The sequence below is a fragment of the Fringilla coelebs genome (assembly GCF_963513975.1).
Source record: "Fringilla coelebs genome assembly, chromosome: 8".
Lineage (NCBI taxonomy): Eukaryota > Metazoa > Chordata > Aves > Passeriformes > Fringillidae > Fringilla > Fringilla coelebs.
In genome coordinates, this window is record NC_140066.1 from 7,441,473 (window position 1) to 7,464,888 (window position 23,416).

At 38.1% G+C, this 23,416-nt stretch overlaps 1 protein-coding gene across 2 annotated transcripts in view; it reads right to left on the minus strand.

The window, feature by feature from the left end:
* Nucleotides 1–22,328, minus strand: part of CABCOCO1 (ciliary associated calcium binding coiled-coil 1) — a gene marked incomplete at its 5' end in the record, with an annotated part of 51,098 nt that extends 28,770 nt beyond the window's left edge. The window contains 5 exons of one of the 2 annotated variants that reach the window (XM_084209942.1): nt 4,924–4,996; nt 9,108–9,252; nt 12,302–12,471; nt 15,364–15,494; nt 22,311–22,328. In XM_084209942.1, the coding sequence (XP_084066068.1) occupies nt 4,924–4,996; nt 9,108–9,252; nt 12,302–12,471; nt 15,364–15,494; nt 22,311–22,328 (537 nt within the window). Of the gene's footprint in view, nt 1–4,923; nt 4,997–9,107; nt 9,253–12,301; nt 12,472–15,363; nt 15,495–22,241 lie in introns of both variants that reach the window. The other variant, XM_084209943.1, reaches the window with a different exon arrangement.
* Nucleotides 22,329–23,416: the final 1,088 nt, after the last annotated feature.

The following is a 23,416-nucleotide window of genomic DNA, read 5'->3' on the forward strand; positions in this document are numbered from 1 at the left end:
GCCAACAAGATGACAAGAAGCTGGTATGGATGTAAGCACATGTGTATCAAAGTCTACCTTTAAAGCAAAGATTAGAGAAGGTTGGTTTTTCTAGTCTAGCTGAATGAAGGCTGACAATAAGACTGCTGTCTCTTTATGCATTAGAAAAATAAACACTGGGGATGGAGCTAGAGCTAAAGGTCAATAGCAGCACAAATTGTCACAAGGACAAATGCACATAAACCTCTCATGAATACACCCAGACCAGAAAATGAAGTTCTATAACAATAACAGAAACCAGGCATCAGGGCACTTCCTAACTGAAGGAGCAAAGACAAAAAAAAAGTTAACTTTTTAAACTGGAGTTTGACAAGTTTCTGAAGAGGATTATGAATGATTCTCTAAGAGAAAGCAGCATGAGAGTTGACAATTGAAGACATCCCTTCCAATCCCATGTTCTTCTTGATCATGGTCTTTACCATGGTGATATTTAGAAAACAAAGCGCAAAACATCAACTCACTGGTTTTTAGGCACTAAAAATATCTGAAACCTCCAAAAAATATCTGAAAGCCCTCCATTAGCTGGGGAATGAGTTTCTGTAGTGTGAACTGATATGCTTATGGAAATGTTCTGGTTTCACACATCTCTAAAATGCTGTTCTCAAGAGGTCATGGAGCAAATTCATTTAAACAATGATTGATTAACCAATCTAAATATGCAACACCTAATGAGGATTACGTATCAAAGTAAAGTCCCAGACTTTAGGGCTTTTGCCATCAGAAGAAAAAAAGCTTTATTAGCTTTCAAAAAGCATATTCTTCCTATCCCTCTCCTTAAATTCAAACAAAGAAGGGATTTTGTTCAAACTTAAAAAAACCCAACCCATAACTGGACAAGGACCAGACACAGCCCAAATGCTACAGAAAGTAGGGAGTACATAGAACGAAAGCGCTAATGGAAACTAGTTTGGAACTCTAAGCACAGAGGATGATACCTAGTGACTGCTGTAATACTGAATCTGCACTGCCATTAAATTTCATCTTTGATATTTTTATTGCAACCTGACCCACTATGACGTCTCTAAAGAAAATTACATTGTACACTACTATTTCAAGAAGTCAAACTTAGCTAGTCATCTGGGCCATAAAATAGCAGGTTACTCCATCAGGCTGGCTAAAGCAACTAGGAATAAAACTAGATTTACCAACCACATTATTTTTATTAGGAAATGTTTCAAAGCAGACATAATTCCAAAAGGCCTTAGCCTCATACCATCCAAAAATAGACAACAGAGAGCAGCAAAAACCATGTACTGCAGTATAAGGTACAATTTGTAAATGAGAGAGAAAAATTTGTAAGACATTGTGTAATATATACTCCTACCAAAGCAAAATAAATTAACTAAATATAGAAATGGGAAAGAATAAGAACTTCTACACAAATCATATATTAACAATTTAAACCTTTGTTCTAAGATCTGACGTGTTAATAGGAATTGCTCCATTGACTCCCTGAACATCAATATTTAGTCTGTACTCCTTTTGCTTTCCTTGAAATTGCGAGCTAATATAGGTGTACTAAATCACAGCTAGAGAGCAAAATGTCCAGAACAGGCAGAAGGGAAAAAAACAGTATCTTTAACAGCAATATTGCTGAAGAACTCCGGTGTGGTAGCACTGCTTGCATTTTATTTTGGATCACAGCCACAGAACAGCTAAAGCACAGCTTCTTCTGTAATCATTCTAAATGGGAGAAACTGCTCATAATAGTAACAGGGAAAAAAAGCAATGAATTTACTTGGCAATCTTAACACTTCTCAGCAATTCCTTGTACCGTCATGTTTTCTAACAGGTATTCATGCATACATAATATATAGGTCTTTGTAGATCTGGAATGAAGGAGAAGTAAGGGATGTGATAGCTAGAAAGGCAAGTTTTAAATTTTAAATACTGTCAAAGTAGGTTAGAAGTGTGATGTGTGTTTTATCATCTAACCGAGCATTCATGTCTTTCTGTTTAACCTTTTTTTTCCTAGGCAATATGATCACCTTAGGCAGTTTGAGGTTTAAAGGCTTTAGCCCATGTAAAATTTTATATATATATATATATATATATATATATATATATATATATATATATATATATATATATATATATATTTAAATTAGCCTGGCATTTGTTATCTTTTTTTTAAGACCCAAACACCGTCTGTGTTTTACAGAGGTGGCTTTATTATGCTAGCTGCATCAAATGCAGAATATTAATCAGACTGTGAAGCTCCACTAATTATGTGCTACATTTAAATAACTTACATTTTGTTAAGTGGCACGACCACAGATATTGTATGCATAATCTGAGTTTTGAGTCATTTCCCTTTTCTTGTCTGATTTTATTCTACACAGGAAATGACAGGGTCATTTGAAAATAACTGCAGTGAAAGATCAAAAAGGAAACTTGATTGAGAACACTGTATAATTGCCTGTGCTAGAGAAAAAAAAATTCCAATGACTTTACAACGCATCGCTATAAGATTTCTCTGGAAAACACACAGTGGTTTCCCTAAAAGGATATCCATTGCAACACTGAGTACAGCTTTCATTTGTTGTAGCTGTATCGCTTTTAAAGAAGCAGATCTTTTCCTGAGGGTGCTGTGCTTTTATTCTGTAGGTAATTTTTTCGGCACACATACTCACTGAGCTAAAGCCATTTCAGTGGAAGCAAATCAATTCTGTTGAAGCAAGTCATTTCACTGACTCGTCTCAAAGTGTTCATTTGCAAAAGGAGATAATGCTGTAATTAAGCTCTTGGAACACTGTGGTTCTTGTTATTTGGGCAAATCTGGCCGTTACAATTTAGAGTGTCCTGTTCCAAAAGAACAGGCTTTTATTGCTGGAGCCATAGAAAAACTTCTTAGACATTAGCTGTACTCAGCTTAGAGTCAGGATCCAGCTTTGAGCTGTGGTGTGTCTGCAATGGCCTTTTTTTTTTTTTTAGTAAGACACTGCTCTACATAACAGGACAGCAGCCAAACTTGAAGCACAAATTTACTATCTACTTTTAGCACATGGATTTCAGTTGATCTCCCGTTCCCTGAGCAGATACACTGCAGAGCAAGTGACCCCAGGCGTGTCCCTGCCACAGCCCCACACACCAAACCATGGCAGCCCAAAAAACTGTTCATCTAAGGGACTGCAAAATAGAACTAATAATCTCTTTTATGCATAAGAATTACTAAATAAAACAAAGTTACAGCAAAAGAACTTGAAGTCTATGCTGAGTTCACCTCTCCTCACATTTTAACACATAAAGCAAGTGCAAATAATGCCATAAATTTGTATGTGCAGCTTCAATACCTTAAACTTTTACTTATCGAAGAACAATGCATCACCCTATCAAAATGAACTCTAACAGAATATAAGTATTGATTTTCTTGGGTGTTGGAGTGTAGTTGGACAAATTAAAAGCTCTCTGCCATGTAGCTCAGAATACAAAACAGATGGATTGAAGTGGCACCATAGGTAAGAAAAGGCCATAAAGGAGTTACAGCTAAGGATTGTCATGGAAGGTTTTGTGACAGCTGTAGCTGCAGATAGCACTTGTTGCTTGGATGGATCATCACCAAAGTCCTTTCCTGAAATCCATTCCTACCATTGCCCAGAGATGCTGGTACACTCAGCAGAGGTGCTGCTCCTCCCAGAGCCTGCCTATGGCTGGGACAGTGCATGATGGTCTCACCCACCCAGAAAGGAGACTTCAGGATACACAAACAAATTTCCTTTAAGCTAGTCTGAAACCTTCTAAGATTCATGTTTCAAGTTTACACAATATTTACTTAATCAAAGCCTCATTAAAATCGATTTTACCAATTAAGAAGTGCTAACCACCCACTGATCTGCTTACCTAACACAAAACCCCCACCCTAACATAGTAATCAAGTTCCACTCTATCTTTGTATTGACAGTTTTGTCACCTATTTCATCACAGTTGGAATTTTAACCCACCTTGTAAATGACAAGAATAATTTCCGAATATTTGCATCCATGTCAAGAAAAGTAATTTTATAATATGGCTACTTAAAAGCAACATGGAAAGCAATTATCCCACATCACTAGAGTCAAAATACCACCTGAAAGTGTAAAGGAGCTTTTCCAGTGAGCTAATTTTAACTTCATTGTGTACTGAGAAGTAAAATATAAGTACCATCAAAAATAACACATTACTGTGCCCCCCTGGGCCATCAGTTGCCTCCTAATACAAACTTTAAATGGAAATATTTTTTTAACATATAGTAAGAAATATCCTCAAAAAGCACAGTCAGGCTAAAGGAAGGTTTATTTGATTAATTGAACCTGTCCATTTGATTAAAGGTTTTGCATCAACACATTTTCTTATGTAGTTTTTCACATGTAAGTTAGAACACATGACAAAGCTCATTGTGACGCCAACTCAATATTGTTAACTTAATTCTTTCAAAATGCTCTGTTTCTAGCTTGTTCTTTCCTTATAGTCAGTACAAGTACTCTTGGTGGCTACAGTAGAAACAGAACTCTGTACATGCACATGCATACACGTCTATTAGGGCTGTGGTCAGACTAGCATGGCACACAACATTTTCTGATTTTGATTGCTGATTTTAAAGCAGAGACAGACTCACATTGCTAATTCAAATTACATGCATCAACTTACAAATACCTACACAAAAGTGTTCCTGATTTAACACAACTAACGACTTAACCAAGCAATGCATTTACACTTTCTTGAGATCCCAAATTAATTTCGAATATGAGGATCAAAACATCTTAACTTGCGCTCTTTAATCAGCCGTTTTACGTTAGTAATGCAGGGATGTTGACATGAAGTTGCTTTGAGCAATATAAAACATATGTCATGGTGCACTCATTAAGGAACTCTGCATAATGAGTTCCATCTATATAAATGACTCACCTCATTACTTATCACAGGCTCCTCTCTACGAATGTGGAAGAGGTATTCAAATGCTTTATAGTGTTGAAATAAGCTGAAAAACAACATAACAGACTATCACAGCTGTAAGTTTTTGGAAAGGTAACAATATTACAAGTTTTCTTAAACTAAGAGGTACCCTCCAGCATGGTAACAGTCCAAATTTTAAAAAGAAACAGTTGTTTAATTTCAGAAACAACAAGCACCATATTTAGTTTACAGGATTTATTATCAGATGGCTGTAGAAAATACAGCATGATATGTAAAAATACATGCACTTAGTACCTATGAAATTGAACTCTGAGGAGACAAAGTTCTCCTCTGAAAAAAGTAATTCCTGAAACACTTATCACCAGGATACTTATGCCTTTATTATCAGCAATAGCAGGCAAGAAGGAAACAAAGCCAAATCAGCTTTCAGATTCTGGGATGGGCTGCCAGTACAGGGAGAAAGTTTGATCTTGGAACACCAAAACAATAAAGAATAGAAGCATTTATTCTCTCAAGGTCACTTCGCAAAATCAGTGTAGTATTTCCTCGAAGAAAAACTAAAAAACTAGATTAACACACAGCAGTTTTGTGTACAACAAAAGCAAAGTCTTTAAATAGATTTTGTCAATGGACTAAAATAGTTATCTTCCTTAAACACATATGGCTTTCCATTTCACATGTTTCAAATAATTTTCTTTGTTTCCTTTTCTAATGATCAATGATATAGCATTTGTTTAACCAAAAGTTTTGTGTGTCACAGCCTGTTACAATTAGTTCTTCTCTTACAATCATGATACAGAACTCCTGGCTTCTGTCACATCATTTTGACATATGATTGAAAACATTGCTCCGTGATTTCATAGCAAGTCCAGGCTGAAGAATGATTCAAGAATTTATCGCTGTCCTGCCTGCTGTACCTGTGAAAGGTACAGCAATATTTGCATGGAACATCTGTACCTGGTTCCTGTGCTTTCTGCCTAGGGACAGAACCCACGTTCTTTTCTTGGGAGACCCATCAGCTGGGTCAGCAATACCTTTGGCTTGGTACTGGCAAGACCCATGTAAGAAGTCTGGCTGCCATCAGCTAGAGCCTGACTTCCCCCAAACCCAAAGCACACAGGCAATTAAGTTGTTACAGTATTTGCAATTTCATTTAAGTACATTTTTATTGCAGCACTTCACCAAAGAATTCCTGACATGTTTCAGTGGAAACACAGAAATTATGTTTGAAGAGAGTTTAGGGCTTAACCTGGAAGTGACTCACACTGATTTATGTAAATATATGTCCCTTTTCATACACATCTGTAATTTGGTAAAATTCTAACAAGGATTATTTGAAAAAAGACAAAAATATTTTATGAACATCACAGACACACAGGAAATAAGACATAAATCCTTCCAAGTGGATTGGCAGAAATTAATATTTCAAATCTGTTCTTTTATCCTAGTGCTTTTGAAATAAGCCAGATTTACAGCACCTAAAAGTCAGGTCTTTTCTTTCCCCTCCCCTCCAAATGTGTTATGATATTCTTCATGGACTATGTGACAGGTACGTATAATTTAAAATATATAACCAAAAATATAAGTAATTATTTTTGACATTTCTGAATTTTATGTCTATATTTTTAAAAATATCTCTGTTCAGCCTGGCACCCCTAATCCTGAATGAAGGAAAAAATTTCTCCATTTAATGCTCTTGAAATCAAATTACATAAATCAGACATCAGCATTTATTTAGAAAAACAGTGTCATTTTCTTTCTATCAGGCATTACACAAAACGCCCCTTTTTGTTTCAATTTAATGTGAACAATTTAAAAATTCCATACCAGTGTTTCTAGCAATTACACAGAAATAACTTTACTTGCTTAAGTAATATTGTTAATAATAGGCCCTCTTATGATGTCATATGAGAATCTGAAGGTGATTAACAATGACATATTTCCCCAGCTCCACTGCTTCCTGAAAAGAAAATGTCAGGAGCTATGTTGATGTGTGTTTGCCCAAGGAGACAAGATAAAAAGATGATAACTGTCACCTTCCACCAAACCTGAAGATGTCATTATAGTTGCTGCACAGTTTGTGCCAATGTGGTTAAGCATTTGTCCCTGTTTCCATTATAAATCCCGTGGGTTTACAGCTCATCTGTAAAAATATGATCTGAACTACAACATGCCATACTGTCTTGACTAGGAAAAAAGCTACAGGCTTATCATTTAAAATTAAACAAGAAAAAATGTATTGAACTAATACATTAATTTGAATTGTAATAAAACTCAAACTATTTCTGAGCTCATGAAGTTTAAAGTACACCCATTTAAGTGTGCCAATTCCATTCTTATTTAGAAAAAAAAAGTCCAGCGACTGAAGTAACGGGTTGCATAAACTGCACACATAGGATGCATTTGAGTGTATGTGTGCACTTCCACGACATTGCCACAGCACCCATTTGTAAAAAAACTGAGCAGTTTGGACATACAACCACATATCTGGTGGCCAAAATACCATTCTGCTGCAAATGTTTTGCAGCTTGATTGTATTCCTGCCCAGCTAATACTTTGGTTTGAAGTAGGATGGAGCACCTAATCTCTTGGATGAAATTCTTCTGACTGTGAAGGAATTACTTCATGGACAAGATATCTCTCAATGGATAATTTACACAAGAGTTATAGACATGCTATTTGGAAAGAACATTTGTTCCATATAAATATACAAAAGACAGACAGGAAGGCAGAAGTAAAAGGAGTTGAGACATCTTAAATGCCAAGTTTCCTTTTAGTTTAGGGCTAGTACTTGGCAGGACATTATTTCGCCTTGACTACAGAAATTTGAGATTTAAAGAGATGTTCCCATTTCTTATGGGAAGAATCTTAAGTGTTTTATATTTTCCATGAAAAAGAAACAAAAGAAAAAAATCAGAGAGTAGAAGAGACATATTTTATAGCCTGATCATAAGAGAAATTGCCTGCAATGGGTTTAAATCCCCATTTGAATCCAAGTACTCTGGAAGGCTAATAGCTACCTTGGTATTTTGCCTTTCCTCAAGAGAAAATACTTTTCTGCATTCAGGAAAACACTCTAAAAACTCCCACTTTGCTGTGTTACACTTTTCCTACAGAAAAGTCAGAAAATTCCCAGCAAATCTATATATGGATCAGCCATGACCTTACTCAATTTTTATGCCCATCTGGCACAAATCCCCCCACGTCCATTTGGGTCAGAAAATGGGCTGAAGGGCTACAGTGGCAGTATAGTGGAAGAGCATATACTACAGGAGTATTTTATTAATTTTCCATCTCCTTGGCCCTGACATTCATGGATGGTTAAACAGTTTAAGAACCATTCTGTCCATCATGTACTGCAAACAGGGGTATGTCAGTACAGCCACTGCCTTAACCACAGCCGTTCAGTGGAAATGGGGTGTACACATGATTATACAGTCAGAACTTTATACAGGGGCATTACTGTTGCTATCAGACTCAGTATTTTTCTCAAAAAAATAATGAATGTACAGCTGTTTGCATCTCTTTCTGTGTCTCTGTTTAAAAGCTGAGACCTGCCACAAAACCTTTTCACATACATACTGGACTTCTGCTGATTTTGAAATGCAATGGTTTTATGACTCCAGAACTTAATTCTGTAAATACAAAACTTTAAATCACTTCAGTCCACAATAACTGTCAAGGCCACACAAATACTTAGAGTAACAGAGTCAAGGTAAGATCTAAATAAGATAAATAAGATCTACAATTTTATTCAGATGGAATCTAAAAGTAGCTTTTAAAGGCAAAACAAGATTATTACCCATGCATCACTCTCTTCTCTTTTATCACTTCAAACAAAACCCAAAAGGAATATTTTCAGCATAGTCTTATATGTTTATAAACTTCCAGTCCAAATTTCTTTTTTGGGCTTTCACATCTGAGGGCAGATCTTTACTGCTCCTTGCATATTGTCTCTTCTTTTTCATGATTTAAAGTCTGGTGTTTGCAGTATGTTGGCCCAGTAGCACGGTATCCAGTAAAATAACAGCAAAATACTAGTAGTAGTAGTAGTGTAAAAATGGTAATTTTTAAATTGTTTATGCTGTTGTTCTTATTGTTGCTGTTATTCTATCAGTCATTTTCCCACTATATCAGATTAATGAAATAAAAACAGATTCTGTAGAAATAAATACCTGGTAAACAAGAAATCAATGATTGCTTTGCCTTGGTCAATGCTGAATAATCTCAGGTCACCTCCTTCTTCTGACTCAGTTTCTCTTGTTCCAGTCACTGCTCTTTCAAGTTCTTTTAAATTATCTCCCAAGGTCATACGTCTGACTGCAAAGTAATGCCAAACAAGAATAAACCATGTATAAACATGACAAGGTGGGATGGGGGGGTTTGGCTCATTTTAATTATAAGACTTCTTGAAGTTTTAGTTATGACCTGCCACTTGAAAACTTAAAAGCCACCAGCAGTTAAATGCTTCTATTGCCATTATTCTCATCACTAAAGTGTCCATTAAAATTCCACTACAAAACCACCACTCTGCCTTCACAATGGAAGGATCATAATAATGGGTGCTCAAGATACTACAGCTTCACGTCTTACCTATGCTGAGAGAACCACAGGCAAAATAATATGCAAATGGGAGAGGCAGAGTATGTTCTTCTTTAAAATAGCCTACTTATGAATTGTAAAACATTATTCTTCTGACCATGCTCCTTGCAACATCATCTTTAAAATAGCCTACTTATGAATTGTAAAACATTATTCTTCTGACCATGCTCCTTGCAACATAAGCCATTAATACAGGAACAGATATTATAAAGGGCGAAGACTATTGTAAAATGCTTACAGTCATAATAGATTAATCATGAATATGCATAAGACCCTGCATGTATCATCAAACTTGGAGACATTTTTGCATCCTTCCAAACCAGATAATTACTTGACATTTTTACCCTGGAAATCAAAACCAAATGCTATAACAGGTAGGAATTAGAATTTAAACTCTGTTTGATAACTGTCCTTACAAAGAGGACAATCTGAAATGTATCAGTGCTTGCTGAACCTATAAAAAGAAAGGATTCATCTTTATGATTTGCACACAGTGTCTGCCATCACTAGTACCATGGGAAGTTTAGAAAAAAAAGCTTCAAATACAATTTTTTTTTTTTTATGTCTAAAAACATCTACAGAAAAAAAATGGGGAAGTATCCACCATTCCTCATTGGTTTATGTCTCTACTGATACACTCCTTGGGTTTTTTTGTACAGAAAATAAAATACTTAGAAGACTTCTTTTCTTTTATAGTTTCGCTATTTAGTACAATAATCAAAGGCTTGAAAATTCTACCTCACTTTTCAGTAAGAGAGGCAGCACAATATAAATAACCATATGGGAAGGGACTAGGAAGAAACACAGAGAATGCAGAGGAAATAGAAGCCATAGGAAATAAGGAAAAGCAACAGAACCAGAAATATCACCCTTTGTAGGGAAGTGAAGGCACAGAACAGGATCACCCAGGCCCTGAGTCCATTGCCAACTCATCTGAATTTTCTCTTCCCTCTGCACACCTGATTTTTAGTCCCAACCACCTGTCTCAGGAAAACTCATGCAGCACTGCTGTGAGGTAAGGAGTACTTTACCCTCAATGGATAGAAGAGAAGCAAATCATGTAACTCATTCTGACTCCCCATCAAGCAAGGCCTCCAGTTTTCCTTGCTGCTTTACCTCCTTTAAATGCATTTCCACTACCCTCCTTCTCTAAATCCATTCTTCCTGCTCAATACTACTCTTTCTATTATGCCCAAGTCAGCTTAATTCCCCAGGCTGACTGGGTCCAGCGCAGGGAAAGGAAAAGAAAGGGTCATTAATATAGAAGACATTAGAATTTTGCTTTTAGTTGAACTGTTTGGTAAGTAGAAGAAAATTCACCTCAGCCCTGGGCTGTGAAGCAAATATAAGAAGTTTTCTGCAAGAACTTACAACCTACATTTTCTTTCTCTAAAAACCATGTATATCTCAGCCAAATCTAAATGGATTTTCACAGGACAGCAAAAAGCAAATTCACAACATTTGCTTGCCAAATTTTATCTTTACTGCAAAGCACTAGGACGTTCAACCTGTTAAAAAAAAAAGACACAAAATAGTTTTCTTTCCCACAGCCTCTCTCTGCAAGCCCACCGAACTGGTTCACTTGCAATTTTATATTTAAAAATTCACCAAAAGCAGACAGGGCCACGGAAAATTTCTTATGCTTAAAGAGTTAAAAGTTTGGCAAAGCTTAATGTAACTAAGATGACATTCCTGAAAAACATCGGTCAGTTTTAATGATGGTTGTGCTACCAGCCTGTTCTGTACACATGTATTACATGGTCTCATAAAGCTAATTTCTGACAGGTTTCCATTATGCTCCATTGTTATAGTAATATAGTTAGCATATGTTAAGATACTTTCTCGCTGGAGACAGGAAGGACAACTGGAATTCCAGTGATCATAAAGCACGTACATATTCTGTCAAAATTCCAAGTCAGAAAGGCCCTTGAACTAAATTACAGTGAAAGAGTATAATAACTGTTATGAGTTTGATTTTAAAATATTCACCTTCCCTTTTGAATGAAACTGCTGAGTCCTTTCACTCTTCCTCTGGGATGGACTTTTCTCAACATAATCACCTTCAAAGTGAACGCTAAACAAGCATTAGAATCTCTGACAAAGGTTTTAGAGGACAGTGCTCCCATTTTTTTCTGGCTATTTCATTCCCACTAGACCAAGCTTCATTCTTTGTGGCAAATTTCCTCATAGCCACAAGAGCTATAGTCCTTCCATTGTCATTTTTCATCTTCAGCAGCAATGCCAGTTTACCTTCCCTCACCAGTCCTTAGTTAACATAGATTCTGTGCCAGAAGTGAAGCATTTGCCATATTGGAAGCGGAGAGTTAACCTCTGAGGACAAAAAAAATGTAATTCACCTGCTGTAATGCTACAGGATGTACTGAATATCTCAAACAGCAGAGAAATGTGCCCAAGGCTACAGTGAGTCAGTCACTGAGAAAGCTGGAATAGGAATTTAGGAGCTCCTTGCTCTCACTCTAATGTAATTATTATTTATTTTACCATAGCAAAGAAAAGGTCTCTTCAGGACTTGGGCCATTTGTACAACATATTATACAAACAAAGAATGAAGGCTATTCTACTCAAAAGATTTGAAATCTGCCACTAAGAATTATTTTCCAGCACAAGGTCTAACATAGCAACATTCAAGAGGAAAATAAATAATTTCACAATTACAGGTAATTAAATATCACTTTATTAAAATGACTGGGAAACATTCTTGCCTTCCACTTCAGATATTTATTTTACAATTCTTAATTATACTTACTGCTGAGGTTCTCCAAGGCGAAATTTAATAGACCCATGAATCCTGAGATCTGGACAAGACTGAAGTTCATTTCTTTAGCCCACCAAAATCCTGCAGTATAATAATCGAATAAAATAGTTTCTTTCAAAGATGTGTTTAGTTGTGTAAGATTCAGAAATTCTGCCATCTTCCTAAAAAAGTTGCAGAGTAAAACAATGAAATTAAAAAAATTAATTAGAGATTCCATAGTCTTTGCCTGCATGCAATTATATCCATAACATTTGTTTAGTTGCTATATTATTCATATGTGCATATGTACATAATTTCTTGAATTTAGCTACATCAATTCCTAGATTGCATTTATGATCAGAGGCTATATCAAGAAGTAAACAATTACTTGCAGGTTTCACCAAAAACAATTCAAGTGTTAAGATATGACTGACAAAAGAACAAAAATTAGAGCATACAAAACCAAAGAGAAATACATTGAAAATTCCAGAGAAAAAAAGGTGTTTGATCAGGAATTGGTTTGTGGGATGAAATGACACAACTAGCCTCCACTTTCCACTATCATGCTTTCACTCTGATTTAGATAGTTTTGCAGTAGTAATAAGGTCTTGTTTACAATTCAAGATTATTTTTCATGTGTCCTCTGATGAAAAATTACATTTGAAAATTAATGTTAATAATATAATACATAATTACTGAAAGTAGCTAAAATATTTAGAAGCTTAAATTGCACTTCCATAATGGTCAAAACATTTAAAAAGAGCCTTATCCCATTTTACTGGCACACCATGAAAATTTTTCCACTTTAACTTGCAAAATTTATGAAAAAATACACTCCCTTGTAGGAGGCCATCCTGCTGCTGACACATTTATGTCTACTCTATCCAAACACAGAATTAGTTACATCTTTTATAATAACTGTGTGCTTTTTTCCACATGAAGAGAGGGGACTAGGGCTAGGACTTGGTTTCAATTCTTCCAGAGTAACTTTGGCCATGTCTCAGGTAGTTAAGTTTTACATTAAAGCAATCCTTGGCTTCTTAACTTCAGCTGAGGACACAGGTGCCAGTCATCAGAGTTTCTACTCTCCTGTGCGAAAAAGTTTCTACTCTCCTGTGCAGCAAGCCCTGCTGCCTCCTCATTCCTTCCTAAGAAGGACATTAATCCCAGACCTACTGATTGCAGCCATTAGAGTTTCAGGGCTTTACCCGACACAGTACAGATACGCTCTCAAAAGAGATGAGTTTCTTTCTTTAATTAAAGCTTCAATAGCTAACAGAGTAAAGCATATAATCCAATCAGTTTTGTTTAAAACATGTATTCTTTTGTTCTGCATGACAAATTTGTACGGCTGCACACATGCAAGTCGGTTAAAAACACTTAACTTGTGTCCTGGAATAGAAGTGGAACGTGGCCAGCTGAACTTTCCAAGGTTTGAAACAGTCCATATCCTCTCCCTCTGAAGCTTCTGCCAATTCTGTGTTTTCATAATCAGAGCTTCTCAGGGATTTAGATTTTCTCTGATTTTCTCTGATTCTGCTAACAATGCCAGTGCTCATCTTTCCAATATTCTGTAAGGCATGTCACTGACAACAGTATCTGTACATGTTTGCGAAATGATGGGGCAGTTAGATTCCATGGTTACTCTCCCTGCTTTTTCTTTCTTCATAGGGCTCAAGTGTCACCAAGATGGACAGCAGTACAAAACTTCCTAATAGATGGGAATGCAGGACATCAAAACTCTCAGACTCAGTCACATCTATTCTGATTTTCTAACCCTAGCTATGGCCTTCAAACTGCTCTTGTAAATAGATACAATGCACTGTGGTAAACAAAATTTTAATGCTGCTGTTAAACTGCTTAGTGTGCATAAAATACCCTGTAACTATGCTCCTTCCAGTCAAATGCAGTATATACTTCACATTCCCGTTGTACGGCATGTATATATAAATACATATGTGATCAGCTGAGACTAAAAGAGCATATGATCTTTCAGCGCTTTTCTTTTTAATCTTGATGAGAAAGTTGCACAAAGAATTGTGCACATTAAGCACATTTTAGTCTCCATGGGTTGTACACTTCAGTCTCCTCTAAATTTAAAGAGGCTTATTGTGCAAAAGAAAACAGGAAAGGAAAGAATTTTTTTTATGCATTACTTGATGGTGGCAAATTTTCTTTCCAGTTTTGTTTTTTTTTAAAAATCCCAGAATAACCTTTTCTCCCTAGAACAGTGACAAATAGGAAGAACAGAATATGTTTCAGGAATATTTTAATCTCTATTAAAGGGTTACCTATTCAGAGGAACAAAGCTGGATTTTATACACCCCCCACCTCTTCCTTCCCAAACTAGACCAGCAGCCCAGCCCTTTGGCTTTCAATTCCCTAAGAACATGCTAGCAGACACAAACGCTCCTAAATAGTTCTTGCACTTCTGAAAAGTCCCATCTTTCAAATAAAAATCTGGAGTCGCAGGTCGAACTTCTGGCCTCCTAAATTTAGCTGCTATTAAACACTAATAACAAGGGAGAGTGTTGGTACAGGAAAGACAAAGGCAGCCTGACATCAGAAGTCTTTGGCTGCCTCCTGTTTTCCCAGAGAACCATAATGGCGACCTACTAATGCCTTCTTAAGCTTTCCATCCCTTGCTGAACTTTCAAGACCTTTTTTCATTTCTTGGTAACTCATGTTACAGTACAGAATCTTGAACGTTTTAGCAAAAGAAGTTAACCAGTGAGATTCACCAAAAAAAGCTCAGTATCAGCCTGTTCTTATTTTGTGTTTTGTTTACAGCATATTTAAAGCAATTGTAAATTCAGAAACCATGACAAGGTGAAATTCAAGTGGAAAAAAAAGAGTCTAAGCAAAATTAAAAGTTATAGGAAAAACTGTAAACCAGACTGGATCTGAGATCAAAAGTGTTTCTTCCACCATTTGTGAATAATATTAAATATCAATGATTTAACTGAACAATTAAAGACTAATGACATAACCATCACAAAAGAAATCTAACAAACAGTCTGCAATTTTTATTTCATTATTATATGGGTTCCAGCCTTGCTGTCACTGCTACTTACTTTTCGACTCCTTCCAGATCTTCTTCTGACAAGGCAGTTATTTGGGAAAGAGAAAGGAATGTCCTACTAATTATCTTTTCTCCACCTACATCACCCTGATCTCGAACTTCATCCTGATCTCGGACTTCATCCTGCATACACGTACATAGGAATGTAATTTAAAAAATGTTTATTTTATTATGTCAGTAACTTATCTAAATAGCATTTTTATATTGAGGAGGTATGCAAGGGATTAATTCAACAAACGCCAAAAATACAAGACAGCTGTAATTATACAACAGTAACACAATACCTTAACACATTCTCACTAGAGAAAAGCTGGGCAGATACATGGAACATAGTATTTTTATCATAAATTCATATGGGAACACACTGACATATTATGTGCTGCACAAGATTAAATTAACTTGCAAGTAAAAACAACAGAGATTTAAAGGTGCAAAAGAATCCATGAATCTAAATTTGACCAACATGATACTGCATTGCATAATAATTAAATTTTAAAATCAACTTTCTCCTAAACATATTATGAGAATACACAAATATTACTATGTTATTTGCTCTCCACCATGTACTCGATTGCATTTTCAAATTTACTGCCTACATCCTCTCCTTCCCCTAGCCAAACAAAGTCCAAGACGTTTGCTGCAATAGAGTAATAAGGATCTGACACTACTGTTCCTAGGAAGGATGGACACATTTTAGGGAAGAACTAACAATGCAGTGGTCTTCGACAAAAATATGAATATTTGATGCTATTTTGTGTTGTCATTGACAAAAAAATAAATTTCAGTAAGAAATCAATGAAATGCAAAAAACAGTAGAAAAAAAATCCCCTAAAACTGTTTCACAATAGAATATGTAGATGACAAAGTAAGGTGTGAGATGAAGGAGCCCCTTCAGAGAGGTGCACTGCAGGGGGAAAACAGACAATGGCCATGGGACTGTGCTCCAGTTGAAAGGGGTCTACAATGGGGCAGCATAAGGAAAAATATTTTAGTATGAAAATACCTAAGCATTAGAATAGATAATCCAGAAAGGCAGAGGAATCTCCATCCTCGCACGCTTTCAAGCCCAAACTGGAGAAAGTCCTGCTGGGCACTGGGTGCTGGCCCAGCTCTGATCAAGCAGCTGAACCAGTCCCAAAATGCCTTCCAGCCTCCTGCTGGGAGTCTGCCCAGCCTGACCACACAAACCCCTGCCACAATTTGCTTGTAGCAGGTACACTTGTACATCTGCAGGATCTGGGGTTTAGAGAAGTGAAGCAAGGCAAAGCCTGCAGAATCCTGCTTCCAGCTCATACAGGGAGAGCAAAGCAGAATTCCTGACACACACTGATTTTTGAGCCTAACCAGAACTGCTCTAAGCTGATACCAACTCACTCCAGTGCCGGTCAAGGAGAGCCCCCAAATAAAGCTACACAACTCCCCCTGCTGCTGCTGAGCTACAAGATGTACTGAAATCCTGCGACTAGCTGAAGAACCATCACAGACAGGAGGGACAAAACAAGACTGAGAGCAACAACGAACATTCATTCAGTGGACAAACTATTTTCTCCTCTCTAATTGAGTACTTTCACATATACTTCAATAAGAAAAATTATTGTTCCCAACTGTAAACAAGTGCATCTCAGATACACTATCTCATAAGAACAGAAATGAAATAAATGAAGGCTTCCTTCACATAGTTAAAAGCATGATGTTAGTTTGCTTTTATTAGCAGTAATTTAAACAGCATAAAAAATACTCCTACAGTCTGTAATGCTGCTATAATTGAAGCTGCAGGGGAAAAAACAATAGCACTAACTGTTAATATACAATTATTTAAAGACATATTTCAGTAAGAAGAAAAAATATAAACGCTTTCCTGCAGTGGTGTTAGAAACCTGTTGAACATGAGATTCTTCAGAAGCTGTGGGGGCTGAATTAAATGAATAACTGATATTAATGTTTTGGAAACTGAATTAATGCTCCTCCCTCACTTTCTCTTAGAATGTTCAGTACATAGAATACTTTAGTATTTACAGTAACCACCACTATATAAATTACATATGACTGGTCAGTCAGTCAACATTGTACTGAGCATAATTGTTAATAAGGCAAAACACGAATATTTTACAAACTGCAGTTTAAACTGAAGAAAGTGGCAGCTGCTGTAACTAACTCAGCACTGCAGATAAGGCTCTCTAATCTGCACATCAAACCACAACAGTTTACACGGCAAGGTGAATGCTTCCCAAGATCCATTTCATCACCTGGAGGCTGGAACAACATTCCCAGCAGCAACATCCTCACCAATGTATTACTGGTTTTGTTAATGCTCAGGATATGGATGGGGTTTGGGCACCACTGTCCACTATAACAAGCACAGGTATCAGATAAGAAGAAATACTGTTACAAATGACAGATGAGGAACTATGGGACAGAAAGCACATGATTTAAATTTTTTTAAAATCAGCAATGTTTCTGTAATTTAAGAAAGTATTGAAGGTCCATAAATCATTTAAACAATACTGTGTTTATAGATAGTTCCTGTTTGGGCTGAACCTACACACACACCTGACTAAAAGCTTACAATTATTTTGACTGATTACTTTTGTGTCTTTAACCACTACTAAAAATACCGGGAGATGATTTTTATAGGTGTTCACTGGTGCCAAAGAATTTACTGTTCATTTTAGTGTTAACTGCAGTGACTGGCTGAGGTAATCCAAGGTGAGTTAATTCTACTAAGGCTGTCTTCATGTGTCAGGAAAAAAACTCCTGAAACCAATCCTACCAATGCCCATTCCCAGCAGTAGACTGCCTATTTAAATACAGGCTGCTAGAAGAGAATTATTTGTTATGGTTTTATTTTCCTTTGAAGGATTTTTAGCTGTTCTGAATGCATAACATGCTTCTGGCTGTTCAATACATTACTCCAAATGCTGGGGGCATCCCTTGTTAACAGCATCAAATCAAAATACCAAACCAGACATTCTGAAACAAAAAAGTAAGATCTTTCTAAATCTCTCAGTCTCTCTTCACTATCATGAAGCAGGAAATAGCAGCAGCAGACTGATAAAGTTAAACAGCAAATTGCAAAAAACCTCTCTGTTTACAGGGGTGGGAAAGAACTCTCAAAACCTCAAACCTGTACTGAGTCACCCCTGGCTAGGAAAAATGCCCCACTACCTGCAGTTTTGGTGAGGGCCTTTCCAGAGTGGCCAAACCCTGTAACACAACAATTGAAATGAGCACCAGCATTCCTGAAGAAAAATAAGCTTGTCCTTCGGGATGAGCCTTCTGCAGTGGTTGAAGATTGCATTTGCATTTGTTTGACAATACACCACCACACTCTGCAAAATCATGGTGTCCAAAAACATAACACAGAGGGAACAGCAAATCTCGTCAAGTGTAGCAAACACTCAAAGTGTAAGGAACCCAAGATCCTGCTTTCCTCACCCTACCAGGGAAATCAGACTGGACTCAACTTTCCAGTAGCTCATGTAAAGCAAGCTCAGCTGCTCCGCCTGGGCTGACAGCAGAGCAGATGTACCCTGGAAGAGCGTTGTATATCAGTTACAACTTTAATCAAAATGGGAATGAAAAAAACCCAACCAAACTACACCAGCAACACAGGCTGTTATTTGTATTATTATACACATTTTGTTATCAAGCTGTCAAATGCTTCAGTAGCAGCAGAAAATCCTGAAGCTTTCTACACAAATAGTTAAGGCAGAAACAGAAACACATTCACTGTTCCTGTTTGTTTTTCAAAGGCTCCACTTGTCCACTCCCACAATGGGAATTTAAGATCAATAGTTGCTATTTTTATTCATAAACATTTCTTTTGTCATCAAACAAATGAGGAAATAAAAATAGCAGCACTCATTTCAACTATCTTCAAAAGGGAAATATGCAGATGTGCCAAATGCAAAACACAAAACCTATAGGCAAAGAAAGCTTTCAAGGAACACTATAATCATGATAACGTCCTTTTAATAACAAAATATGTTTCAAAAATGTCACAGTCCATATATCATGATTTATGGTTGACCAAATGTACGATGACAATAAATTTTACTGATGTTTTCACAGCTGCAGACCACTTACGAGAAAAATGTGGTTAAAAATAAAGCAGCAACAAGATCAGTATTCAGATTTTCTAACAGACCTTCTGCTGAAAGTCATTACAAGCTGTAAAATTATAAAAATACTCAATTTAAATAAAAAGGAATTGTCTCCAAATGTAAGAAATAACAAAGAAACAGTATCAGAATACAGTGTTTCCTACATCTTATATATGGACTATGCTAAGCTACCTTCAGCAAAACTAGAGACTATAGAACACGATTCATAAAAACACACAATTCCACATGGTTTCCAATAAAAATAAATCATAAAAGATAGACAGAAATATCACAAAGGTAAGCTACTCTGTGTAGAACAAACTTCAATACCTAAGGAACAGAAAACACATGGAAAAAAAAGTTCATTGAATTCCTCTAAAGATTCTTTTTATAAAGCCATGAAGTAAAATCTACAAAAATTTCAATGGTACATTTCAAACAGATGTACAATATATTTCTGACAGCCTGTCGTGTCCCATAGAGCACACCCTGGATCCTTTTACTGTGATCTGACTGCATTACCCCAGTGTTACGCTGCTCCAACTGCCAAAATATTTACAGAGAGTGTTAATGGAGTGCACTGTGAAAGATGCATATATTTTTCATAAAGCATTTAGAATACTTAGTAACACATTTCACTTGGAAGAGGGTTTATTTATTTAAGGAAATCTAAATGGTAAGCTATTGTACTGACAAAGACACAACCATGACGCTGGCTGAAGGCACTTAATCACTCCCACAACAGTCACAGCGACTTCTTGGCCAGAGAAGAGCAAAGTAGAGACAGCAAAGCAGTTCAAGCAGAAGAAAATTATCTTACAGTAGCTACAACTACATAGGCTTGAGGGAGAAATTCTGAGTTGATGCAATACCCCATACATTCTTGGGAAGAACGAATTCTATTCTTATATCTCTTGACAAGCAGCATGAAATGAGTTGCCTGTCAGAAACCACACCTCTGTCAACTAAGTCAAAAAGGAAAACAGGAAAAAAACGGGGAGGAGGCCAAAAACAAGGAAACAAAGCAAATATTAATGCAAACACTGTGGATTTGTAAAATCCTCCAGAGCACTTCAGCTACTTAAAGCAATGAAAGGTGAGAAATACAACTGTGATATTGCTGGAAGGAAAGCGTAAGCTTGCTTCTACTGCCCCAATGCTCTTTAAAAGGAAACCACAAGTCTTTTCCTCAACAACCAAAAACTAGGAGACTCCTACCACCAAAAAAAAGCCCGCTACAGTGGTTTGACCAGGCTGGATGCCCAAGAGCTGACCACAGCCTGTCAGCCCCTTCCTCAGCTGAATAGGGGAGAGGAAAAATAGCAAAAGCCTTGTAGGAAAAGGTCACTGACAAATTACTGTCACGAGCAAAAGGGTCTCAGTTTAGGCAGAAAAATAATTCGTTACCAATGAAATCAGAGAATAATGCAAAATAAATACTACATTTCAAAACACCCCTCCTCTCTTCCCCGGCTCAACTTCACTCCCAATATTCTCTACCAACTTCCTCCAGGAGTACAGGGGGACCGCAAGCGTAGAGGGCTTGCAGTCATTTCATCACATGCTGCATCTGACCCTACTGCCTCCTCATTCCCTTCCCTTCCTCAGGGAAGACTCCTCACACTTTAACCCTGCTGCAGCATGGGGTGCCCTCCCACCAGGGAGTCTTCCGTGAACTGCTCTAACATGGGTGTCTCCTCCACCATGACCTCCATAGGCCCCAGAAGCAACATCATGGGCTGCAGGGGAATCTGCTCTGGCACCTGGAGCATATCCTGCCTCTCCTTCTCTGCTGGCCTTGGTGTTTGCAGGACTCTCACTCTCCTATATTTGCATCCCCCTCTTCCAGCTGCTGTTGTATGGCTTCCTTCCTCTCCCTCCTAAATCTGTTACCCCAGATCCCTGCGAGGTCAGCCTTGGCTGGCCATGGGTGTGTCCTGGAGCTGGCTCGCATTGGCTCTAGTGGACATGGGAAAGCTTCCAGCAGCTTCTTACAGAAACCACTCCTGCAGCTCCCTACGACTGAAGCCACACAAAGCCAACATACCAAGAAATAACCATATATTTATAAAGGAGGGTCCATAACTGAGTGAAACCTGGCAAGGCAGTGGGAGGCCAGAGGTGGAGGACGCACACACCAGCAGCAGGTCCGGGTGAGGTAAGAGGGCTGAGGGACAGACCCGGCTGGGCTTTGCTAGCCCAGGCTCTGCAGTCTCTGTTGGAGAAGCTGCCAGGGCAAGCAGTGTCTCTCCACTGAACTGACTGGGTGCCAACAGTGACATAGGTGTATTTTTATATGTACATATGCATATTTACAGACTCACACAGCTTTTTTAACACCACACCCTTTTCTACACAAAATCACAGATTCTTAAGGGTTGGCAGGGACCTGTGGTGGTAATAACAGTCCATCCCCCAGCCGAGATAGGGTCACCCAGAGCAGGTGACAAAGGAACGCGTCCAGATGGGTTTGCTGTGTCTCCAATGCCTCTCTCCAGAGTTGGAGACTCCACAAGCTCCTTGGGCAGCCCGTTCCAGTGCTCGGCAACCCTCCACATGAAGAAGTTCTTCCTCATATTGAGGTGGAAATTTCTCTGTTGTGGTTTATGGCCATTACTCCTCCTGTCACTGGGCACTACTGGAAAAGACTGGCCTAACCTTTGAGACATTTCAATATATTGATAAGACCCCTCTCAATCTCCTCCAGACTAAACAAGCCCAGCTGCCGCAGTCTCTCGTCACAAGCGAGATGCTCCAGACCCCTCACCATCCTTGCGGCCCTCGGTGCAGCTCAGCACGGACAATTTACCACAAACCGCTCCCGTCCCGGCGGTACCTGCACGCCCTCCGCCATGGCCGCCGGCACGGCCGCCCCGCCCCTCACGGCGCCCCGCCCGCGCTCCCCTCAGAGCCCGGCCCGCCCCTCAGGGCCGCGCGGACACCGCGGCCCGGCCCAACGCCGGCTGCTTTTCATTTAATAAACTCGCAACAGTAGCGAACTAAAACTACGTCGGAACGTTTTCTCTGTCAGGTTTGTATTGCATGCCGCAGCAGTAACTCAGAGTAACAGCAATTACCCGCAATATCAAATAAAATGCAAGCATTCGGTAGGTGAACATTAATAAGAACAAAGAGCAAAATAACTTACTTTGCAAAGTTTATGGATGTCCTGAGGGAGGTGGTACGAAAAAACAACTTCTTTGCAGTGCCCCACATAAAGCAAAGGCCTCCCGGGATTTTCTGCAGCTGTTTCAGGCTGTGCTGCTGCTTTGGAGCAGTTTGCCACCTTCAGAAGGTTGTCATCCTGAGTTTCTTAAAATGTGCAAACCACAAAGTACAGTATCTGAGTCCTGGCTGGGGCACAGGAGACAAGAACATGCCCATTACCCACTATGATTGTGATGTATAGCATGAGATTCAACTCATCTGTAGCTCCTGTTCCTGCTCAAACACCCTGACCCTCGCTGACACAGGTAGACCAATCGCGCTTCCAAAAGGAGTCAGAAATCTTTGAGGTTCAGAGAGTTGGATCCTGCAGTGTTTTGTAGAATTATTCATAGTATTTTAAAGAAATAGAGCCCACACTGTGAATTCCTACAATTTGTGCTGTGCTCTGTGGCTGATAGCTGCACAGCTGTGTTACTGACCCTTTTACAGTGTATATAAATCTAACCAAATAAGAACATTATTCCGAGCTGCAAGCACTGCACATAGTAAGCTGTTAAAACTGGGGAATTAGGAGTGATATTTGGATGCAATATAAGATTGCATACATTCATTAATATGTTATCTAGTTGGTAACAGGTAGATTCTAGACTTAACCCTACATTCCTCTGGAACTGAAAGTGCCCATTGACTTCCATGAATATTTTCAATGTAAAAGACTTGGGGGCTTAGAGCCTTTAGAAAGAGCTAATTCTGTTTCTCTTGCTCAGCATAAAA